A 22,618-nucleotide genomic window follows, 5' to 3' on the forward strand; every position below is an offset into this window, starting at 1 on the left:
AAATTTGTAAATTTGGCTATTTTCTATTCAGTCGGTTCCAAAGAAGAAGGGACGTTTGGTCAGTTTGGGTCGTCGCACCCGGTCGGTTCCTCCTTCTTCTGCACCACCGCCCTTTGTTGATCCAGAAGTACTTACGGCTCAGTTGAAGGACAAAGATGATCGTATATCTTTGTTGGAGACCCAGATGGCGGCTCAACAGGCGGGCTATGAGGCACAGAGGAGGCTGAACCAACAAATGATGGAGATGATGCAGAGGATGTACCCGAACGAGGTGTTCCCAGACGTGCCAGACCCGTAGTTTTTTTTTTTTTTCCAAAAACTCGGAATGTTTTATTTTTATTTGTGAAACTTTGAATATTAATTAATATGATTTCAATTTTAATTTTAATTTCATATTTTCGAATTTAAATTTCAGAAATTTTATTTTTTTAAAAAAATTAATATTTTTTACATTCCGAGGAAATTAATTATATTTTTTACTCGATCGATCGATGCGTTTTTGGACATAAATCCATCGATCGATCTGTTTACAAAAAAACGTTCGGAATATACCGAGAGACCTGTTCCTCGGAATATACCGAGAAACTGTTCCCTCGGTATATACCGAGGGACATTTCCCTCGGAATATTCCGAGGAATATGTCTGTCGGTATATTCCTATCGATCGATGTATATATGTCCAAAAACGCATCGAATGATGAACGTCCGAGGAAATATCCCGACGAAGTTCTCCCTCGGTATATTCCGAGGACATTTCCGACAAACTAGTGATCCTCGGAATTTCCTCGGAAGTTTGTTTCCTCGGAATTCCGTCGGAAAATTCCGAGGGATTTCCGAGGAAAGAAGAAATTCCGAGGAATTATTTCCGACGACTTGTTTCGTCGGTATGTCGTCGGAATAACGATATTCCGACGAAATTCCGACGATTTTTTCCCTCAGAATCCTTGCTGTTTTCTTGTAGTGATGTTTTAATATAGTGCAATTGACTATAAACTCAAATGTTAAAGTATTTTTGATTGGATGTATTTTTAAAAAGTATTAGTCAATGCAGAGTATTTTAAGCAATTTCTCCTTAGTTATTATGGCCTGGTTAGCTAATTTTTCTTCTCTGTTCATGGAATTATAAGATCTGTTTATAAACATCCCCTTTAGTATATATACTATATACCCGTTTGCCCAAAAAAATGTACGTAGTATACTATATACCGTATATATAATTACTTAAATTATCCTTTTTTGTGCACCATTACTTTTAAATTTCCAGTAATAGAAATTTATTTAGGTCTACTCCGGCGTACGGTCGGCGCGTGAGCGTCCATGCCGTCGCCGGAGCACTTTTTTTTCTTTATGGTTTCTGGTCCTTTCCGTTTCGTTTTCTCAGTCCCGTCAACGATTGCCTTGTCGGAGCTGTGATGCCGAGGGTCTCCATCATAGGTGTTTCGCCTTTGGAGTAACGGCGCGGTCGTTTGAAGGCTCTCGGTGGAGATGGAGCGGCTTGCATGTTCAGTCGGTTTACCCGGGAGATGAAGGCTACCCTAGATCCATCATCGCCGGTCATTGTGCGGGGGAGGGTGAAAGCTTTCTCAGTTTCACCAACGCCGCTCTAGCTTCCGGGAAGAGGAGGCTCAGTCTGTTCCTTCTTCGCCGGTTTTTGGTTACGGAGAGTGGAGGCTTACAAAGCTCTGCGCTGCCGTCGTGGAACCCCATGTCTTTTGGGTTGTGGTGACTGGATCGAGGTTATGAAGTTTGATGTGTTTCGTGGCTCAGATTTGGTCATGTGGGTCGTAGCGGATGAGATCTCAAGAAGATGAAGCTCTCCGGCGACGGTAACGAGGGTGAAGAGGAGGATGGTGGTGGCTCTCGTCCTGCTTGTCTAGGATTTCCGGTGATTCATAGGCGGAAGAGATCTCTTTCAAACGATTGAACTCTCCGACCGGAAGACAAGGCAGCGTAGAAGAGCGATGGTCTCGCGGAGGCTCTGTAGTCTCGGATCTCCGGCGAAACGTGGGGACGGTGGTAAGTGTCGGTGGCTGTGCGAGAATGGGGCGTTCAAGTCGAGGCGGGCGACACGTGGCGGGCTGATGAGTCAGATTCTTACATGTGCTAAAGCCCATTCCTCCTTGAAGCGCGTCTAGGTCAAGCCCGACGTAGCTGTTTGGGCCGTGGGCCATTTTCATTATTTGGGCTTCGGCCGTTTTTAGTTGCCCGTTAGTTCTGTGGACTTTTTGGGTTGTATTTTGGTGTACTCGGTCTTCGGCCGTGGGCTAGGCCCGTTTGATCAATAAAAATAACAAGTTGGAAAAAAAAAATTCCTTTAGGTGTCGTAACCAAATATCTTGTAGAAATTAAGAAACACACAGATGCACCAAAATGCTCTCTTCAATCACTTCTATTTTTTGTCAGCTGTCGAATTGGTCAGACAAAGTTCTGATCAGACGAGATATTTCTCCGAAAAACACTTCTATTAGAAATATTATTTAGTGAATTCAAGTTTTAACTCAAACTAAATCAACTATAAATATAACTAGATCTCGGTTGCGCAGGTTGATTTTTGTTTTCATTTATTTTTATATAAATATTTTGTTTTCAATTCTAAATCGGTATATATTGTAATATATATGTGTCTATCAATTTTTAAAACAAAATAACTTTACAGTATAGTTTTTTCATTGAATAGATTGTTTCAAATTTTCACATGTATTTGTATCTTTTTCTATATATATATTTTCAGATTATTATTTCATTATTAAAATCGTAACTATATATATAAAGATTAGTAAAATATTATTTTATTGTCATATTCAAAGATATTGTAACATTTCACAAATTTAGAAAGTTTTTTAAAAATTAAACTTTTCCCTTCATAGATTTATATTATCGAGTAAATAATTAAACATTTAGTTTTTGTTTAAGGTTTAAAATAAACTATATAGTTTAAAATTTGTTTTCATTGGTTTAAGGTAGTAAAGATTAATCATTGTTAGATAATATGATTTTTGTTATTTAATTTTTTTTTTTTTTTAATTTTAAAAGTTAACATCGACAAATATTTAAATAATTAACATATGGAGGTATAGTATTTTTTTTTAACGCTGGATAATTATGCTATTATAACTATGAGAAATATTACAGACGATTCTACAGCCGACAATTCTGCCTGCCGTATGAGGATTCACGTCTGCCTGCATCACCTGAGCCGCCTTATCGGATCCACGCTTGACGGTATTCCTTGTGCCATGTTATAGATCTCTTGTAAGCTTTTTTCTCTTTTAATTCGCATAATTCCGCATTCTCCGGGAATTGAAACCCAGATATCCTGGTGTAGAAGCATTAATGAACCTTTGGTCAAACCACTGGACCAAGGAGGCTTCCGAAGAGGTATAGTATTACAACATTAAATTATATCTATTTAATTTATACTATCTATAAATTCAATCATCTATTGTTTAAATCCAATTATTGATACCCTAATAAAAATTTCTAGCAGATCCAAAATTTAAATGATAAGATTAGAGACTAAATGTAACATGATTTTTTAGAAATAGGTCCATTAGATCATTTTTTAAAAAGTCACACATGAATTTGACTAATGTTTTAATATATAAGATAAAATACATGTTAATAACAATCACATCCGTTGGAAGCAATCAATGATGCATTCCCTATACCTTATTAGAAGATATGTTGGCTATAAGAAAACCTCTTATAGCCTGATGTTGAACGTTCTATAAAATTTACAAGTCCCTTGCAGTCACTCGATAGTTACCAATCAGAGATTTTTCATAATTCGTTCGTGGCAAAGTGCCTCAACACACTTTTCAATACTATAGTTTTCCTGTAGAAGTTACAAATTTCAGTATCTTTAGCAAAAAAAAAGTTGGAAAATTCATACAATCAATAATTATTCACGAAAGGGGATTTCTAAAACTACTTGGAGCACTTTCCACTCAAACTATTCCAGTCAAACTTTGTTCACAAAAATAGATTCATCTTGCTCATGTGTTCTTTCTTCTGATTACCAGTTACCCCAACTACCTTCATAATCAACGTCAGTTTTGTAAATGATTTTCCCATGTGTGCTTGACTGATATAATAAAGACCTATCTATTAAATTCTTAATATCGAACAGGATGCCAAAATGAATGAGACAAATTTAAATGCGTCTTGGATAAATGGATCTGAGATCTTGCCAGAGAGGATGCCATTTTTGTTTGTCATCAATGTAAATCTTCATATCTTATCATTGCACACACAATGAGATGCCAAAATGTTACAAAAAGAAATTCAAAAGAAAAAGAGATGCACATATTGGTTGACCCAAAAAAAAAGAGATACAGATATTGATGGTCATGAAACAAACCTAGGGTTTCAGCGGACCAAATTTGTTAAGGCTCATTAGTCTGGTCAGACCCATTTAACACCATAACAATTAGAATTTTTTTTACATAACTTTTGTTTAAAACAAATACATTCAATTTCCTTAATCATCTAACCTACTCAACTTTTTTTTGTCACTGGATTGTATTATTAAACTTTCTAGGAAAATAATTATAAACAATAAGAACTAACGAAACAAATATAGAAAAAAAATACACCAGTATGAATCCAAAATAAACTAACACACATCTATCTAACCTACTCAACTTTTAAAACGAAAATTCGTGGTTTCCTATCTTTTAGTGGGTTTTTTTTTCATTTATATAGTTACATAGTTAATTTGTTAAACAATCATATCTTGGAGATTTATTTGCAAAATAACGTGGGAAAAACTTCATATAAATACATAAAGTATAATTTTAGCCTTTTAGGTGATATTTAAGAAAAATATCATATCACGTAAAATATCCTGATTTTGGTGATAATTGTCACTGCCATCTTTACAAAAAAAAATCCTAACAATGTGCTCATTCAGTGGATACATTCTATATCGAACCCGTAATTAATGAGGTTTAGGTATATACATTCTATACCGTATATTGTCCACACAAAAAAAATGAAGCGATATATATTCCCAAAAACAATCACTAGATCTGGCATTTGAGTTTCAGTGCAGTTCAGTTTGGATATTTTGCATTTGGCTTTTTGGTTATAGGATGAATGAATAGATCTGAATTTAAACTGAAATAGGACCAATTTGGTATAGTTCAGACTGTTGAAATGTTTGTGTGGCTAAAATCTAAAAAAAGAAGAAGAACTTATTGGGTTAGCCTCTCTTAACAGTCTGAAATTTAACTTAAAACTTAGAATTAGATATTCCTACAAAAAGACTTAACTTTTCACTAAAAAGGGATGGATTTACTATTTTGACTATGTTTATCATTTGTCACTCAGTAAAATTTTAAATCTGTCTGTAAAAACAAATATTTTACTATATATTTTCTTTACAAAAGTGATCAAAACACATCAAAAAGAAAAGAAAATCCACTTATATGTTTTCCATATGCAATAATAAAAATTTAATCCTTTGACAATATCGTCAAAATCAAATTTATATAAAGCTATTAAGAATATGTAGTAGGCTAAGGTGGCATGGCCTTGACAGAGTCGTTGCCTCGTTGGGACTATATTTGTTATGTGAATGCGACATTCATGTACTTTGTTGCCAATTTTTGTCAAAATTTCTTAGAAATATATTTTGACTGTAACTTAATTCAGATGCACTTTGATATGGTAAGTAAGGTGGCCAAAATTTGACCAGTCATACAAATAAGTTTGCCAAAAGATATGTGAGAAATCTACTCTTCTGTAGGTTACAATGGTTTAGTAACTTAGTTATATATGGAACCAAATTATGTGAATTTACAATGATATAGCCATTTGTGAGACCGAAGCTTGTGTAAACTTACAGATCCCCTACATTAAACGTCGGAGTCAAATATATTTCGTAGTATGTGTGCGCGCAAATTCAACTCTTGATTGACATGTTTGATAGAGTTGTAGAAAATAATAGAAGCAAATGTTGTATATATGTTATATAAGTAGATACAAATTGAGACTTTGAAGCAAGTTTTTGACACATACGGTTATTACATAATCTTCAGACATTGTCACTTTGTTGCTTTTAAGCTACACATCTCTCAATATCATCATCAATCACATTACCTATCGCAATCTTCTTGTGACAACAAAAATCCCACAATGCAATCTATATGTATCCAAATAATGTTGGCAATACACATAATGTGATTTTTGTCTAACGAAGATAGAAGTTGAACCCAATCACATTTTATACCACTATGAATTTTTTTAATAAATCGTGGTTACAATTACAATTAGTAAATTTCAGGTTTATCGTGGAAAAGGCCGTGTATGTGCAGAGTTACAGATTAGTAAAATTTCAAATAAATAGAAATCGCCTACAATAATAATGCACAGTGTGAAAGGACCCTTGTGTACGAATAACATAAGAGATTATATTACAATTCAAGAAAATGTGTTTACCTTCACGCTACAATTACTGAAGATAAATGGCATCGATATCTTTAGATGTTGAAATGTAAAGAAAGTGGCCGGTGTTGGTATCTTCGAAGTTATTGCGTATCAGCATTGTTTCCTTACTTTCAAAAGACATTCATTTCTTCAGAACCCTTAATTTCACAATAACAATACATTTAAATACACACAAAACTCAGGTTTCGTTATCAATACATTCTAGGACAACGGTTGTTACAATTAAAGTAACTTTTAAAGAGCTAATTTGTTTTCTTATGGTCAGCGAAACTTTGTATTTGGCGGCTATTTGGTCAGCGAATTACTTGGAACTTTTTGTTTAAGAAAAAATCCAAGTATATTAAAAGTAAAACTTGGGGGTTGTACAATTAATAAGAAAGATATAATTATAGCAATTGAATTTAAAACGGATATAGTTTTACTAATCGTACATACATTGCAAGAAATAGATAACTGTAGCAATGAATTTAAAACTATATATAGTTTTAGTTATGGTGCAAACATTGCAGTATGGCAGTTTCAGACTTTCAGTAGCTATATTTGGATCTGCTTCGATTCATGATTGCATCTGCAAACGTTTTCCCGTGGGGAAGGAGGATATAAAACACGGCCCAGTTCACCAAACATAACCCAAGTATCTTATCGCTAAATGGGATAGATAAGAAAGAAATAGAAAATATGCAGAGCACAAAATATGTGACATCAAAAGTCTATATAAAGATTCAGATTATATAGCAATGAAGTACAAGGAAATGCAACGACCCTGGTCATTTTCTAATTTCTAACAATTCATTTATTTCTTTCTGTATGGTTGGCGACTGGCGACTGGCGACTGGCGACTGGCGAGACATTTATTTGGTTATATGCATAATTAAGGAATATATAAACTCCAAGAAAATCCGTATCTTTCACGTAGTCAAATACATAAGATAGAAGATTAGCAATAAAATAAAATTTGATACATTTTTAGCAATAAATGAAAGAATATAACATAATGAAAACTTTTAGTCATGATGTAATTACAACACCAACTTTACTTGTAAATAAACTCCACGAAAATCCTAATCTTTCAAGTAGTCAAAATACAAAAGATAGAAGTCTAGCAACGAAATAAAAAAATTATACAGTTTTAGCAATAAATGAATGAATATAATGAAAATGTTAGGCATGATGTAATTATTACACCAACTTTACGTATAAGACATTCACAGCTTCACAAACACATCAACCTCCTATATAAAACCCAAACACATACCTCAGCAACCAAAAACAAACACCACACAATAGTTCTTTAGAAACAATATGGCGTTTGCGGTTTCAAAGAGAAACGCAATGGCGTTTGCGGTGACGCTACTATTAGTTTCCATTCCTATGTCTTCATCCACACTACAACAAGATTTCTTGCAGTGCCTCGTCGAGAACTCCGACATATCGTTCCCCATAACGGCGGCGTTTTACTCACCCGACCAAAACGCGACTTTGTTTAAAGAGGAGCTCGAATCAACGGCACAAAATCTCCGTTACTTGACGCCATCAAATCCGAAGCCTGTGTTCATATTCGAGCCCATGTACGAGACACACGTACAAGCAGCAGTCGTGTGTGCCAAGAAACTCCAGCTTCATCTGCGGCTACGTAGCGGCGGTCATGACTACGAAGGGCTCTCCTTCGTTGCTGAGAACGAAACGCCGTTTGTGATCGTTGATCTATCCAAGCTTAGACAGATCGACGTAGATGTGGACAGTAACAGCGCATGGGCTCACGCGGGTGCCACCGTCGGAGAGGTTTACTACAGGTAACGCTTACGCATGTATTTGTACTATTGGACGACACACCCATGCATGATTTTCTAAACTAGTCTTTTTTCACAAGAAAGAAAAACTGAAGCATCATACCAAATAAACTACTTTACTTTTCAACAACCAAAAAGAGACAAAATAGATTAAATGTAGTGGCTCAATATATATAAATATCCATGGATTTCAGTTGGAATTTGAATTTCATGAGAAGCTATTAGCTTATAAGATGATTTTGTTTTGTCAGGAATTTTTTGACGAAAAACCAACAAAATAATTAAAAAAAATTGATGAACAAATACGATAAAAAATTTCTGTTCATATTTCGTCTGTTTATGTATTGATAATGTTGATTACTTTTTATTTTATTTTTACATAACGTTGCAATTAGATCAAATTCAAATGTTTATTATTTATAAGCTGCTTTTGTTTAAAATCCATTAGAATGATTTATTCCGCCAGATGCGATTATCACCTAATTTATTGCCGGTTACGTAAAGTATTGCTTTCATGCTCAAACAAAAATGTATTATGAATTTTTCAATTTGTTCATTCTTGATTGATAGAGGCCATAGGTTTAAAATGACCGGTTTTCCTTGATTCAACCAGTTGATAAAACCAAACCGAAGTAAAAGCAAACTGAATATGGTTGAGCTTTGGTTAATGATCCGTTAATTAACAGTTTTTTTACTTCTCCCGCGGTTTAATTAGGATCCAAGAGAAAAGCCAAACCCATGGTTTCCCGGCGGGTCTATGCTCCAGCCTAGGCATCGGCGGCCACTTAGTAGGCGGAGCCTACGGTTCCATGATGCGTAAGTTCGGTCTCGGCGCTGACAACGTCCTCGACGCGAGAATCATCGACGCCAACGGCAAGACCCTTGATCGCGCTGCAATGGGAGAGGACGTCTTCTGGGCGCTTCGCGGCGGCGGAGGCGGAAGTTTCGGCGTGATCCTCGCCTGGAAAATCAAACTTGTTCCCGTTCCGGCGACCGTAACCGTATTCACAGTCACGAAGACGCTTGAGCAAGACGGTACCAAGGTTTTGTACAAATGGCAACAAGTCGCTGACAAACTGACGAAGATCTATTCATTCGTGTTATTATTCAGACAGCGAGCAAAACTACCAGACCTGGAAACCGAACCATCTCCACTTCGTACCAAGGACAGTTTCTCGGTGACTCAAATAGGCTTATGCAGGTACAATGGGGTTGAAATTTTAATTATATAAAGTATAGGGGTCAAAATTTAAAACCTCGAAAGTATGCTTTTATATTGTTTTGGGTGGTAAACTTCTAAACTTGACAAATTCGAACCGTTTTTAACAGGCGATGCAGGGAAATTCGAATTATATAAAGTTTAGGGGTCTAAATTTAAAACCTCGAAAGTATTTTATTTTCTTTTTGGGTGGTGAACTTCGAAATTTGACAAATTTAACCTGTTTTTTAAACAGGTGATGCAGAAGAGTTTCCCTGAGCTAGGACTAACCAAGAAGGACTGCACCGAAACGAGCTGGATCAAATCAGTAATGTACATTGCTGGATTCCCAAGCAGCGCAGCACCGGAGGCTTTACTCGACGGAAAATCACTCTTCAAGAGCTACTTCAAGGCCAAGTCAGACTTTGTGGAAGAGCCAATACCTGTAGAAGGCTTAGAAGGACTATGGAAGAAGCTTCTTGAAGAGGATTCACCGTTAACGATATGGAACCCTTACGGAGGAATGATGGCGAGGATTCCAGAGTCAGAGATACCGTTCCCTCACAGGAAAGGGACCTTGTTCAAGATTCAGTGGCTATCGTCTTGGTCAGATGGGAAAGCGAGCGAGGAGAAGCATATGAAGTGGATGAGGGAGATGTATAGTTATATGGAGAAGTATGTGTCGAAGAACCCGAGACGTGCGTATGTGAATTACAGGGATCTTGATTTGGGGGTGAACGAGGAAGAGAGTGATGCTAGGGAGTGGGGGAGTAAGTATTTCAAGGGGAATTTCGAGAGGTTGGTCAAGATTAAGGCTGAGTTTGATCCTGAGAATTTCTTCAGGCATGAACAGAGTATTCCAACAAAGATTGGTTGATGGATTGAAAATGGGTTTCACATTAAATGTTCTAACAAATATATACAAGTGATGTCTATGGGTTTTGGATCTTGATAGGAAGCATTTTAGTTTGTGTGCTTTCTGTCTTGAATCTTGATATAACAATCTTTGCTTGTGGTGGTGTGATTAGGCTTTGTCTGAAACAAAAATCTGTTTTTAAAATAAACCTATGCAACATTCCTCGTTCGGTTTAGGCCGGTTAAGAAAATACAAAAAGTATAAACTTTGGAACCTCAATGCAAGCTCCATTAATATCTCCATCATATAACCAAAAAACATCAGTCAATGAAGAAGAAGAAGAAGAATCAAGCAGTGAGAGACATACCCAAAATTGTACTGCTTTTGATGAATTTTTCAACGAAGGAATTATCTAACAACAGAGGTTTGTAAGAACTCGGTTGCGAAAGCTCGCTGTTCGTCGCTCAATAAAGAGAACCACTTGGCGACCATATTGGCTGGAACAGATGAGCTTTGGTCGACACCACCCAGAAGCTTGGTGGTTTCGCCTTGTAAGACTATTGCGAGATCCAGCTGAAGCGTCTTCAAGAGGGAGCTCACAGTTGCTATCTGAACTCCAAAACCAGCTTCTAGTGTCGTCTCACACTGCAGAAATGATGACAGTTTCTCTCTCAAGTTTGATATTCCTTCATTTTCATAGCCACCAGCATCCACTCCAATACTGCAATATCCAAAACAAAAAGAAAGAATTGGATATTAGTTACATCATTTTGCTTCTGTATAAAGAGACAAACTAATAAAATGTTACCTGCTAAGTTGGCCAAGAAGGGAGATGATAGCAACAGAAACGTTTGTTGGCAATGGCATTCCCAGCGTCTCTAGCAGTGGAGAAACAATGTTTGCACTAGTCCAATCCCATGCCTGCATATATAAATATATAAGATCAAATTGGTACAATAGATTTAACAAAACATCAAGTGAAGGTTGTAAATGCTCTTGAAAAGTTTTTAACTACATACCGTGTAACAAGCAATAAGGTCCACCAATGACAGAATGTCATATAAAGTAACACTTTGATCCCTGGCCAATACGCACTGGAAACCTTTGTGTGCCGGCCTAAACTCAATCAAGCTCTGATGCACAGTATTAGAGTGAGCAAACTCGTGAACAATTTCCATTAGCATAGATCCCATAGCCTCCAGCGAGGAAGACTTGTCTGAGAATGGACACTTATTCTTCCCTGGGTGCAACTTAGAATTTCCCTCTACTGTACCAAAATGTATGTTCTCTAGAAACATCACAATGGATTTCAACACTGAAGTTGATATATCACGATCACTAGAGGACATCAGTTTCTCGCCAGCAATGTAAGCAAAAACGTGAAGAATGGTCAGTGGTATTGGGGTTTTCTCATGACTGTGGCTGTGCAGGATTTCAAAGGCAGCTTCATGGATTAGTTCCTCACGGTTCACTACAGTACATATTGCTGCCAATATAGCACTTCCAGCCACCAAATGATCAATTAGAGCGACTCTGCTGAAGAGAGCTACATTTTCACCATTCAGGGTGACAGGGATGCTAAATTCAGATTCAGTTGTTTCTGAGGATTTAGCAGAATACAATACCCTCTGCTCTGAAAGGAGGTCCTGAAGAAGGCTAAGGAGTTCTTCCAAGAACTCAGATAGAATACCTCCAGCTTCAGTATCAGCCATAACTACACAATAAAATTCCAAGTTCAATTAATTTAAACATCAAATCAATAACAGATCGAAATATTTGGTTTTAACAAGGAAAAGAAAAGGAAAATGGATTCGGGACATACCACTAGATATATGCGTCGAGAAAGAATCCAAGCAGGAGCAAGAATCATAATCCAGAGTGTTCCCAATGTTCATCGAGGAAACCATAGAGAAGTTATGAAGCAGCAAGGAGAGGAACACACACACCCTTTCCCTAAGAAAAAATAAAGCATATATTAGCACCCAGACACTAGTTTACTGATGGAGTTGAAAGAGTTACTATATATCAACATTATGAATTGAAAACACATTAGAGAGGATAACAACATACCGTGCTAAGAGGCTTTCTTCCATTTTCAAAGCGAACAGAATCGCCGGCACTGCCCACTGTGCTGTAGCAACTGATGGGCATCGCTGAGCACAATTGTTTGCAGCATGGAAGATTTTGATGATACTGTTCTGGTCTTCAGTATTTGAAAACACAACAAAGTGTTTAAGAATATGACCATCCGATGTTGGCGACTCAGGTGGCATTTTGACTGTCACTGAAGCATTCTCAGTGTTGAGACTATAAGCTTCACTAGAATTTATGTTGTCACATAAATCCACGCTATTACTAGCAACCAAGTCAAGAGCAGTAGTACGATTTTTGTCCTCATTCATAATCTCATCACCCAAAAAGTTTACCTGCGGAAGATCAGGGGACATGAGCGATTCTCTTGCAATCTTGTAATAAATTTCTTCTTCTGGTTGATCCAACTCCAGCAATTTCATATAATCTGTAGCAGCATCTTCCTCCAGAAATAATGTTGCCGCATCATGTGCTTTAGCAGTAGAGAGGCACATAGTTTTTCCAGCCACTTGTGTACTTCCAGCTTTATTACCTCGAGTCTTGGTTAACCGGTTAAACTCAATAGAATTCTGCCTAATTGTCTTCTTCTGACAAGAAACAAAAGTTTCTTTCTCTCTTAAAGGCTTGTACCCAGTTTCTGCTACCATAGACTGCAAGGCACCCAGCTTCTCTCTAATCTGTAGATTCTTCTTTTTATCATCAGATGACAGATGCTTACGTGACTCCATTGCCTCTGACAATCTTTTTCTTTTTCGAGAGTGCTCATTAACTACCTCATGCCTATCTTTTTGACCGCTTTGAACACAGTTTTCAGCCACAAAACAGGGATTTCCATTTTTCCCGGTATCGACTTTCTGGAACATACTTGATTTTGTTGGTTGGATATTTGGTTTGTCTTTTGCTATTGCTGCTGAAGTAGTAAAAGCGAACTGCTCTCTTCCCTGTGAGGCCAGTAACTCCCCCTCAGAAAAAGATGTTGCGCTGGAAACTACCCCAGATGTCTGTAACTCTCTAGATCCTCCAGTAGGAGACTCCAATTGAGAAATAGGACCTGAGACAGACTCACTCAAGCCCCGTCCAGCTTTAGCGATTAACTGGGCAGAGAACTTGCAAGCTTGGTCCTGATAACCAGGGTTGGTTCCCAAATGGCATCTTGAGTCAGAATTCTTTACACCACTACGGTTCTTTGGGGGTTTCCTGCGGCCTTCCACCTAAAAAGCAATGGAATGAAACATAAGTAAAGTAGTAAGGAATTAAAATGATCCAAAGCATAAAGGCGATATATGTTGTGAATAATCTACCTATAGTAAGATTCAATGACACTAACAACTTCAACAGACAAGAGCCTAAGTGTTCATACTCAGATAACTTCAACTGACTATTTCAGCTTAACTGAGAATGCTTTAAGCCACAATCATAAACCTAGGATAAATAGAAAACCAGGATTCTTTTTAATTTACCATGTCATTCAGAATAGATCCATCATGTAGCCTAATGTCTGAAACCCGGGAGGCAAAGAAAGTATCAAATGTCAAATCATCAAGCAGAATATTAAATTAGGATGGGAAGGAATAGAGTCAGAAATTTATGGCATAAACAAACCTTTGCAAGAACAGCTGTACCTTCAACGTCTCTTGAAAAATACTCACCCAGAAGACTCATGCGATTTGTAAAACCACCGAACTCAAGTTTTAACCGACTCAGCTCTCCTGCCTGAAATTCCCTTCGATATTTTTCAAACTCAGCCACTTCATTGAAGTGCTTTTCACGTTTCTTCTGAAACTTCAGCTCCTTTTTCAAAAGCCTCATTTCAGCTTTTTCCAGATCTCTGGCTTCATGAGGAGAAACAGAGCGAGTCGATTTAGGAGAGAGAGAAAGCTCATGGACCTGTTTTTTCAAACCCTCAGTCACTAATTGTGACTCCTGCAATTGTCGAGTCAGGTCATCAACACGAGACTTCCAGTCCATGGCTGTTTTCTTATTCATCTCAAGGAGTCTCGTCTTCTCTTCCAGTTTTGCTGAGTTTTCAGCAAACTTTACTTTGCTACTAGCGCTCTGCAATTCCGCTTCTTTCTTGAGCTCTTCATTTCTAACTCTAATGATTTCGAACTTCTTAGACAAACCTTCTGCCAGCTTCATCTGTTCCTTAGCTTTTGCACTCTCCATATCTGCACGTTTTTTCTCTCTCAGAGTCTTTTGTCTTTCAGACTCAAGCTGCTTTTTCACAGTCTCGAGATTGGATGTCGAAGTAAGCAGATCAGAACTAGTCTTATGAGCTGTAGCTCTTAAAACCTCCAACTCGGAAAGATACTGACCAGCTTTCTTCCTCTCTGACTCTGCCTTCTGCCTCTCGCTTACAAGAAGACTTTTAACCAGATTTATTTCCTCTTTCAGTTCAGGAACGTCCGGCTTGATATCCTCAGATTTAACCAGGAGAGCCTTTGCCTTGTTCAGTTCTTTACAAACCTGTTCCCTCTCTTCTTCGGAACTAACAGCCCTTAGTGTTTCTTTCTTGAGGAGGTTCTTCAGTTCATTGATCTCCTTTTCTCTGCTAGAAGCTTGATCCTGAAGAATTTTCATTTGTTCATTTTTATCTTGCAGGTTCTGTTTCAATCTTTGTTGCAAAGACAATATCTCAGACTTCAAAACAGAAACTTCTTTCTCCAGAGATGCTTTTGCCACTGAGTCATGTTCCTTAGTGTCCCTGTTGTCCGCCATCTCCCTAAGTTCTGTGAGATAGAAAGTAAGCAGTGAGCAGTTAAAAATCACAGCAGCATTGAGAACTATAGTAAGAGAAAAACATCTTGCCAAGTCTTGAAGACTATAACACACATCACTAATAGAATAGATCAATTCAGTTATAATCGCCAAAGAATCATCATTTGGCTACTCAAAATCAAAGACATAACAATTAAATTGAGAATAGTATCAACTTACTTCTCTGTAGATTGGCTTTCTCATCATTAGCAGCTCCCATGGCCTTCTGGAGAATCTCTATGGCTTCTTTACAAGCATCACGCCTCTTCTTCATGCCTAGGTACTTCCCTTGCCACTGAAAAAAATACAGTCAAGGGGATTAGAAAGATAAACCTTTTCAGAAATTCATAAACAGTATAACGGATTAAAAAACTATACTATTCAGGGAACAAAAGACGTACCGCGATGCAGCAAGGGTTCCCTGAAGCCACCTCAGGTGGAGCATTAGCCGCCATTGCGGGAAGAGCGACTCCGATTCTTTAACGAACTCTCACGTAGACTGGAAGGTCCCCTTCATTGAACAGAGGCGAAAAGATTTAGAAAACGGATTTCGAAAACCCTGAACCCTAATTTCAGTGAGCAGAAGCGAGAAGAAGCCTAGCGTTTTGGGAAGAAAGGAAAAAGAGTAAGATGCGACCGCCAGCAATTGGATCTCCGGGCGGGTCGGTTAGTGTTGAATATCTTTAACTTGGCCCAGTCTGATGAGAAAAAACTAGGCCCAGCCCACTAAATTTATGTTTCTCTCACTTATTCCTCCTATTTGGTATATTTTTGTAACATATTTTTTTACTAAAAGTTAGTGTTATTGGTTTGATGATTTTATAATTTCATTCAAAATCTATTGTATTAAAAAAGTTTGGTTTTTAGTGATTAGTGTTTGAGAAGTGTATTCTAAACAATTTAACTCTTAAAATAAGGTTTTAAAAATACTAATATTCTTTAAAAAAAATATTAAAATATTTTTAAAAATTTATAATAAGATTTTTTTAATATAAAATTTTTTCGCTAACTAGTTTCAAATTTTTGAAACACACAACTTTTAAAATCAATTAGCACTATATAAATCAAAATCCCACTAATTCCCTTGAGGATTCTTAAATGGTTGAAATTTGATATTTAGTTTCATAATATCTTATAAGTGATATTCGTCGTATTCATCAGATTATATAAAGGAAATTGCCACAAATATCACATTCATAGTATCACTTTTCATGTTTACACTAACCATTTTTACCCTCACTTTTAATGAAGGGTAAAAGACACCATTTAGGGTTAATAATATAGACTTAGGGTTTAGAGTTGAGGGGTGGGGTAGAGTTTTTGGAATGTGAAATTTAGGATTCTAATAAATATATAAATAAATACTTAAAAAAAAAATTATTTTCAAACATAATTTTTGATTTTCGAAAAGAAATTTTGAAAAAAAAAATCGAAAAGAAAAAATTAAAAAAAAAATTTATAAAAAAGTTCGAATTTGAAAAAAATATAATTCGAAAACATAAAAAAATTTATTTATTTTTATTTAAATAATGATTTATTATATATATAGATAACAAAGGTATAAAAGTCTTTTGCCACTCAATGAAGAATATATTTTTGAAAATGTTCCTTTAATGATGGTAAAGATGAAAAGTAGTAATACGAAAGTGGTAAACATAAAATCTCCCCATTATATAATGGCATTTCTGTTTTCAAATGTTAGTCATGATATGCACTCCCATACGAGAAAGAGTAACAAAAGATATAAGATCAAACACACATTTTACACGTTAGGTAGTATACATTGTTGGTTGCTTTCGGTGAGAAACATACCAAGACTATTAAATAGGATGTGACACAATTGATTTACAAACACATTGGTTTAAATGAAACCCCTTCAGATAAAATCTCAAAACTCTTGAAGGATGATAAATAATTTTAGATTTAACTGTATTGCCAAGATCCTTCCTATTGCTCTGTTTTGGGAGCTTTTGTGGTTGGAAGTGTCCCAAACACTATGTCCCATAGCGACGATGTAATACCAAACCCCTTGTCCTGAATCCTGAAGTGATGGCTCAAATGGTATTTCTGAACAAATCATAAAAACATAAACTCTCTATAGCCGATTAGTAAAGTCTTATTTAATGACTTGGCTTTGTTTTACCTTGAGATTTTTGGTCACTGCTCTAGTTGGGTGTGCATGATGAAGGTAGTAGTGAGTAATATCGTACATCACGTAACCAAGCATGCCGCCTCCAAACAAAGCAGGTGTGACTGAAAGAGTTGTGAAAAGCTTCACAAGGTTCCAGAACTGAGACACAATATAATAATAAGACGATGTAAGTTTTTTTGTGTGAAAACAGGAATGATGGTGGGGGCAGTGTAGATGATGATCAAATGCTTACAGGAAAGCATAAAACCGCTGTTGCAGCAGGAGGAAAGACGAGTCGAAGGTGGTCCATTGGGTGCTTGTGATGGCATCCATGAAGAAGATAGTGTGCTGTGTTTCCCCTGAAATGGTTCCACAATAACATTAGCATGAGTACTATGTACATGAAATGTGACATATAGAGAAAATAGAGTGTGTGTGTGTAACGAACCAGTAACTCTTGGTCTTTATGTGGAAAAGGAACCGGTGAAGAGTGTATTCTATCAACGTCCAGATAAATATCCCCAAGGCTATCAGTGGGACGATTTCTGGAAGTGAAAGGCCCCTGCTTATCGACATGGAGATGCACCAGACTGAAACTGGCAACCAAATGACGGGAACCGCCCACCAAACTGTAAGTGTCAAGAACTGTTTCCATTGCAAATATGTTATTAGTATTTTACTTAAAAATAGACTGTTGCTGAAATTGGAAGCTAATTAAGTAACATTGGAGTTAGATCTACTTAGGAGTCCGGTGCTCGGCCGGCGCGTGAGCGTCCGTGCCGGCGCCGGAGTCTTTCTTTGTTCGTCGTAAGGGTTCCCCTCCGCTTATTCTTCGCCGTCCTGTCAACAAGCGCTTTGTCCGACCTCTGGCACCGCCCTCATCTCTTACGGTGGTTCGGTTCTGGAGTTAAGACGCGCTCGCCGGGAGGTCCACGGTGGAGAAAGTGGCTTGCATGTATAGTTGTGGTATCTCCCGGGAGGTGGAGGCTTCTGCAGCTCCACCGCCGCCGGTTCGAGCTTCCGGGAAGAGAGTCTTCTTCAGATTCGCCTTCGTCGGCTTTCAGCTATGGAGAGCGGAGGCTACCAAAGTTCCGCGCTTCCATTTGGGATCCCGATGTTCTTTGGGAAAAGGTTACTAGGTTAGATTTGTTTCATGGTCGGTGTGGTTGTCGTCATGGTGGGTTTGGATCACGGCGGATGAGATCTCAGTGGAAGATGATGCTCTCCGGCGAGGTGACGGTTTTCATGAAAAGAAAAGAGATGGGTCAGGGCTCGCGAGTCTAGGGTTTGAAGCGTTTCTAAAGTCGGAGGAGATCTCGAGTTTCGATGGAACTCTCCGGTGTGATGACAGAGCGGAGAAGAATGGTTTGCGTTCGTTGGAGGCTTGTCAGGTCTTGAGCTCCAACGAACGAGGATTTCGTCGGTGTTTGTTCCGGTGGCGTTAAGGTGGAGGCGGTTAAGTCGAGTCGGCGACGACGCGTAACGCGCTAAGGGAACAGATCTCCCCACGTGTCGAGCCAGCCTCCTTGACGCGCTTTCCACTTGGCGCGCGTGGTTTCTGAGTTTGGGCTGAAGGCCCGTTTAGCGTTTTCATTGTGCCCGTTGTTGTTTATTGGGCTTCTTGTCGTTTTTATGTAATCGGGCTTCGGCTCTTGACTGGGCTTGGCCCATTTATATAATATCAAAAAATCCTTGGGAAAAAAAAATATATATATGCTCAGAGGCTTATTGACATTGCCAATTATTTAAAAGAGTATGTAGAATTGTAAAAGGAGAAAGAGAATTATATATACCTCCCAAAAGTCACTGTGGAAAAACCGAGGGCCTTTCTTTGTCACAATGGGTTGGTGAACCCATTCCTCGTACGTCTCACCGAGATGACCAACCTGTAAAACATCCAAAGCAACGACAAGAGGGTTGAACATCATTAAGTATCACTAATAAATAAGAGCAAAATCTTGGGTGATTAGAGGCAACATTGACATAGACTATTTAAATCCTAAGGAAACAGTAGTATTTACCTGAAATACAAGGGGCTTATTAAGATCCACAGTGAATCCCTCAGCAACCATTTTGCAGACATTTTACAACTGAAAAGATGGAATATAAAGACTATCAAGAGAAAGACAGACAAGGTGCAACGCTCTTACGACAGTAGCGTAGTTCGTTCAAAGAGGAGCGCATAGTGACATAATGAAACACCTGATGTCTGCTTCTTCAACTAGGCAAATATACAAATGTAAATTTGTTATTTTTTTAAGAGCCAGATTATTAGATGCCTGAATCCTATTCATGACTTGTTATTTAAAAAGAAAAACATGGGTCTATTGTTTGTTAAGAAGATAGTTAAACTTTGTTGTTCTTGAATATGTTACCTAAATCACGTATACAAGTTATGCTACTTGGCCCCACGAGAAAACCCAAGAAAACAAATGATATCATGGCAGAAAAGCAAGTGTTAGCTGAAATCCAAATGAAATACAAACTAGTTATTAATCATTCAAGAAACTACAAGATACGATACAGCTTATGTGTGCTTGTCACTCCAAAGACCCCACCACCACCAAATACATATGCATCGTCAATCAAGTCACAGATTAACACATCAAGTAAACAAAAACATACAGCTCAGTAGCTGTCAGGTTACGAACAGTTCATGGTTGTTGATTTGAGAAAATCCAAAATATTCTTAGCCTAGAACCATGATTGTAATCTAAGTTCTACTTCTCATTGAACCATTCACAGTTTTCACATCCAAGAAAATAAATTCACGTGTACCACCTATTATTACATAACTACATCCCGAGACACCTTCCTTCTGACAACCATGTAGGGCTTCAACAATGCATATTCAAGTTTAAGAGAGACTTATGATTTTGTGTACGTTGTTCCAAGGATGGAGCAAAAAGTATCCGATTTAAAACACTTAAAACACCAAAACACTTAAAACACCAAATCAAAACAAACAACCTCACTATTCAGATTACATGGATCGAAGGTAACAAAACACGAAGCAACGAACGAGCGAGAGAAGAGAAGCAACGAACCTAACCTTCAAATGCCGGATCTCAGCAATTCTGTTTTTTTGTGGTTTGTGTTTTGTTGTTGTATATTAAGGGACAATGTCGGTATTAAATACATTTTCAAGAGACAAGTACTATATCGAATATGGACCGTTGGTTTGGAGAGTTGCCGTATATATCGGTGAAGACTTAAAAGCCAACGAATCATTGAATTGGAAAATCAAAACCAACGACGGCTGTGCCAGGTTGTTGTTTCTCTCTTTGGATCCTTCCATAGAATATCTTAGCTGTATGTTTCCACATCTACGCATAAGTTAGACAAAATATGTAATTTTTTTTCTCTATTGTAAGTTGAGTCATTTGTTATGATGTCTAAGGGCAAGATTAACGGCGTCCTAATGTGATGTCCTTAGCATAAATGACATTTAATTTAAATCAAAAAGAGAGAATGATCTAAGGACATATCTAACTTAAGATGTTTTTGTTGTCGTCGTTAGGTGATATGTGGCTTGGTGTGATTGGGCGATGAAACCGGGGAGGAGATAATCGATTTGGGTAAGTGTTGTGATTTGATTTTCTCGTCTTTTCTTCTTCTCGACCGACGAATCGCCTCTCTTCGATCTCCTCTCTTCTCGACCGACGAATCTCCTCTCTTCGATCTCCTCCCGACGGTTCTCCTGTCTTCTCCACCGACGGATCTCCTCCCGAGGTTTCTCTTCTCGACGGATCTCCTCCCGAGGCTTCTCCTCTCTTCTCCACCGACGGATCTCCTCCCGAGGCTTCTCCTCTCTTCTCCACCGGATTTCTTTGACGGATCTCTCGACCGGTCTCTCAACGCTTCTCCCGACGGATCTCTCCACGGTTCTGTCGACGGTTCTCCCCTCTCAACAACATCATATTCTGCTATTCGAAGGTGGAAGGGTGGGTGTTCCTCCTCTGTATTCAGTATTTGCATGTAGTTGGTTCTCGATAAACTTGGTTGGGAATTTTATTGTTTTCGGTTTGTGTTTAAACTCTGATGATAGAAATTTTTACTCGTTCATTGCTTTGATTAGTTGATTAATCTGATAGAAAGATTTACCCGATGGTTGCTTTGATTAATTGATTAATCTGAAATAAATTTTCTACTCGTTCATTGCTTTGATTACTTGATTAATCCATCATAAAATTTTAATTGTAGTTACTGGTGTTGATTTATGGATTTAAATTATATTTCATGTTCTGTTGTTATCGTGTATATTTAGTGAAATGTGTTCTTTGGGGTGATATGTGTGTTCTTTTTCTGATGTGTGTTCCTTTGCTTCTGAGGTAACTAGGTGAGGTGAGGCTCGTCTAAAGAGAGCCAGTGATACACAACTAGAAAACAACCATTTCGTCCAGTGTTCAAGGTAATTAATCTCCGTCCACAGCGTGTAGACTTGAAGTTGACTTGAAGTAGAGTTGATGTAGAGTTGCTGTAGACTTGTAGTAGACTTGATGTCGACTTGTGGTACACTTGAACTCTCTAGTTTGATTGCAACCAAAGCGTGTAGACTTGAACACTCAAGTTTGATTGCAACTTTAGCGTGTAGAGTTGAACTATTGTTTGTATATTGATTTGATAGTCTAGTTCATTATTAACTATCTAGTTTCATTGCTGTGACTTGTAGTAGACTTGAACTGTTGTTTGCATATTGATTTGATAGTCTAGTTTGTTTTAGGTAGTTAATGCACTGTTATTTTTCTCACATTATGGTTGTGGGATGCGTATTAAGTGATATGTACTGTGGTAGATAGGTCATTATGGTTGAGTTAATTGGAATTGTGTATTAAACCATCCTTCATAGAGCTCATTCATTCTCCATCATCTTCTTTCTATCTTGTATTCTCTTCCGCTTTATTTTCTCTTATTGCTTCTCTCTTCGAATTTCTATGGATCCAAGGATTCCGTGTAGCCAGTCCACTGGGTATATGGGCCTTCTTCACAGTCAACAAGGAAGTGTCTGTCCTGAGAACTCTCCTTATGAGACATTTCCTTCTGTATCTCAACAGTTCCCTTAGTTTAGTTCACAAGAAAGTGAGGCTCCAACTCCACCTACAGAGATACCCGTGGAGCGTGGGAGGAGACATAAATGGACCCCATCCGAGGATGAGATGCTGATCAGTGCTTGGTTAAATACATCGAAGGATGCTATAGTGGGTAATAACCAAAAGTTTTCAACGTTCTGGAAATAAGTGGGAGATTATTTCTTCGCAGCTCTGAATGGTGGAGATGGCGGAAATGTTGTTGAAAGTAGCGAACATGTTCATTACAAGCAGAGGTGGCACAAGATTAATATAGAAA

The 22,618-nt window shown here is 37.8% G+C and overlaps 3 protein-coding genes across 6 annotated transcripts; 1 reads left to right on the plus strand and 2 right to left on the minus strand.

The window, feature by feature from the left end:
- Positions 1 to 7,660: 7,660 nt before the first annotated feature.
- LOC106396240 (berberine bridge enzyme-like 15) lies at positions 7,661 to 10,515 on the plus strand. Its single transcript, XM_013836587.3, is given in 4 exon segments — positions 7,661 to 8,242; positions 8,955 to 9,313; positions 9,316 to 9,440; positions 9,694 to 10,515. Coding segments are annotated over 4 exon segments (1,596 nt in total). The 5' UTR covers positions 7,661 to 7,751; the 3' UTR covers positions 10,315 to 10,515.
- Positions 10,516 to 10,554: 39 nt separating this feature from the next.
- LOC106396239 lies at positions 10,555 to 15,793 on the minus strand. Of its 2 annotated transcripts, XM_013836584.3 has the most exons (9): positions 15,543 to 15,793; positions 15,322 to 15,436; positions 14,007 to 15,113; positions 13,845 to 13,882; positions 12,364 to 13,595; positions 12,116 to 12,246; positions 11,313 to 12,007; positions 11,102 to 11,214; positions 10,555 to 11,014 (listed from the first exon to the last, which is right to left on the minus strand). In XM_013836584.3, exons 1-9 carry the CDS (start codon positions 15,594 to 15,596, stop codon positions 10,702 to 10,704), a joined length of 3,798 nt encoding a protein of 1,265 aa, XP_013692038.1. In that variant the 5' UTR covers positions 15,597 to 15,793; the 3' UTR covers positions 10,555 to 10,701. The 2 variants fall into 2 exon arrangements, with proteins under 2 accessions (XP_013692038.1, XP_013692039.1); XM_013836585.3 differs by lacking the exon at positions 13,845 to 13,882 and having other exon boundaries at positions 13,987 to 15,113.
- Positions 15,794 to 16,867: 1,074 nt separating this feature from the next.
- On the minus strand, positions 16,868 to 20,494 carry LOC106391109 (dihydroceramide fatty acyl 2-hydroxylase FAH1-like). 3 transcript variants are annotated; one of them, XM_048753542.1, is made up of 7 exons: positions 20,325 to 20,494; positions 19,294 to 19,362; positions 19,066 to 19,158; positions 17,721 to 17,917; positions 17,526 to 17,631; positions 17,285 to 17,431; positions 16,868 to 17,208 (listed from the first exon to the last, which is right to left on the minus strand). In XM_048753542.1, the coding sequence occupies exons 2-7, from the start codon at positions 19,342 to 19,344 to the stop codon at positions 17,089 to 17,091; spliced, it is 714 nt and encodes a 237-aa protein (XP_048609499.1). In that variant the 5' UTR covers positions 19,345 to 19,362; positions 20,325 to 20,494; the 3' UTR covers positions 16,868 to 17,088. The 3 variants fall into 3 exon arrangements, with proteins under 3 accessions (XP_048609499.1, XP_013687128.1, XP_048609500.1); XM_013831674.3 differs by having other exon boundaries at positions 20,320 to 20,442; XM_048753543.1 differs by lacking the exon at positions 20,325 to 20,494 and adding an exon at positions 19,648 to 20,286.
- Positions 20,495 to 22,618: the final 2,124 nt, after the last annotated feature.

This window comes from Brassica napus, chromosome C4 (genome assembly GCF_020379485.1).
Source record: "Brassica napus cultivar Da-Ae chromosome C4, Da-Ae, whole genome shotgun sequence".
Classification (NCBI taxonomy): domain Eukaryota; kingdom Viridiplantae; phylum Streptophyta; class Magnoliopsida; order Brassicales; family Brassicaceae; genus Brassica; species Brassica napus.

Bases quoted from the DNA above. Each gene is read 5' to 3' on its own strand.
- LOC106396239 (XM_013836584.3), bottom strand. From the start codon at position 15,596: ATGGCGGCTAATGCTCCACCTGAGGTGGCTTCAGGGAACCCTTGCTGC. The intron at 11,215-11,312 runs GTATGTAGTTAA...TTATATATGCAG, and splicing joins ACCTTATTGCTTGTTACACG to GCATGGGATTGGACTAGTGC. The intron at 11,015-11,101 runs GTAACATTTTAT...TGGATATTGCAG, and splicing joins CTTCTTGGCCAACTTAGCAG to TATTGGAGTGGATGCTGGTG.
- LOC106391109 (XM_048753542.1), bottom strand. From the start codon at position 19,344: ATGGTTGCTGAGGGATTCACTGTGGATCTTAATAAGCCCCTTGTATTT. The intron at 19,159-19,293 runs GTAAATACTACT...GATGTTTTACAG, and splicing joins ATAAGCCCCTTGTATTTCAG to GTTGGTCATCTCGGTGAGAC. The intron at 17,918-19,065 runs GTATATATAATT...CAATGGAAACAG, and splicing joins TCCACAGTGACTTTTGGGAG to TTCTTGACACTTACAGTTTG.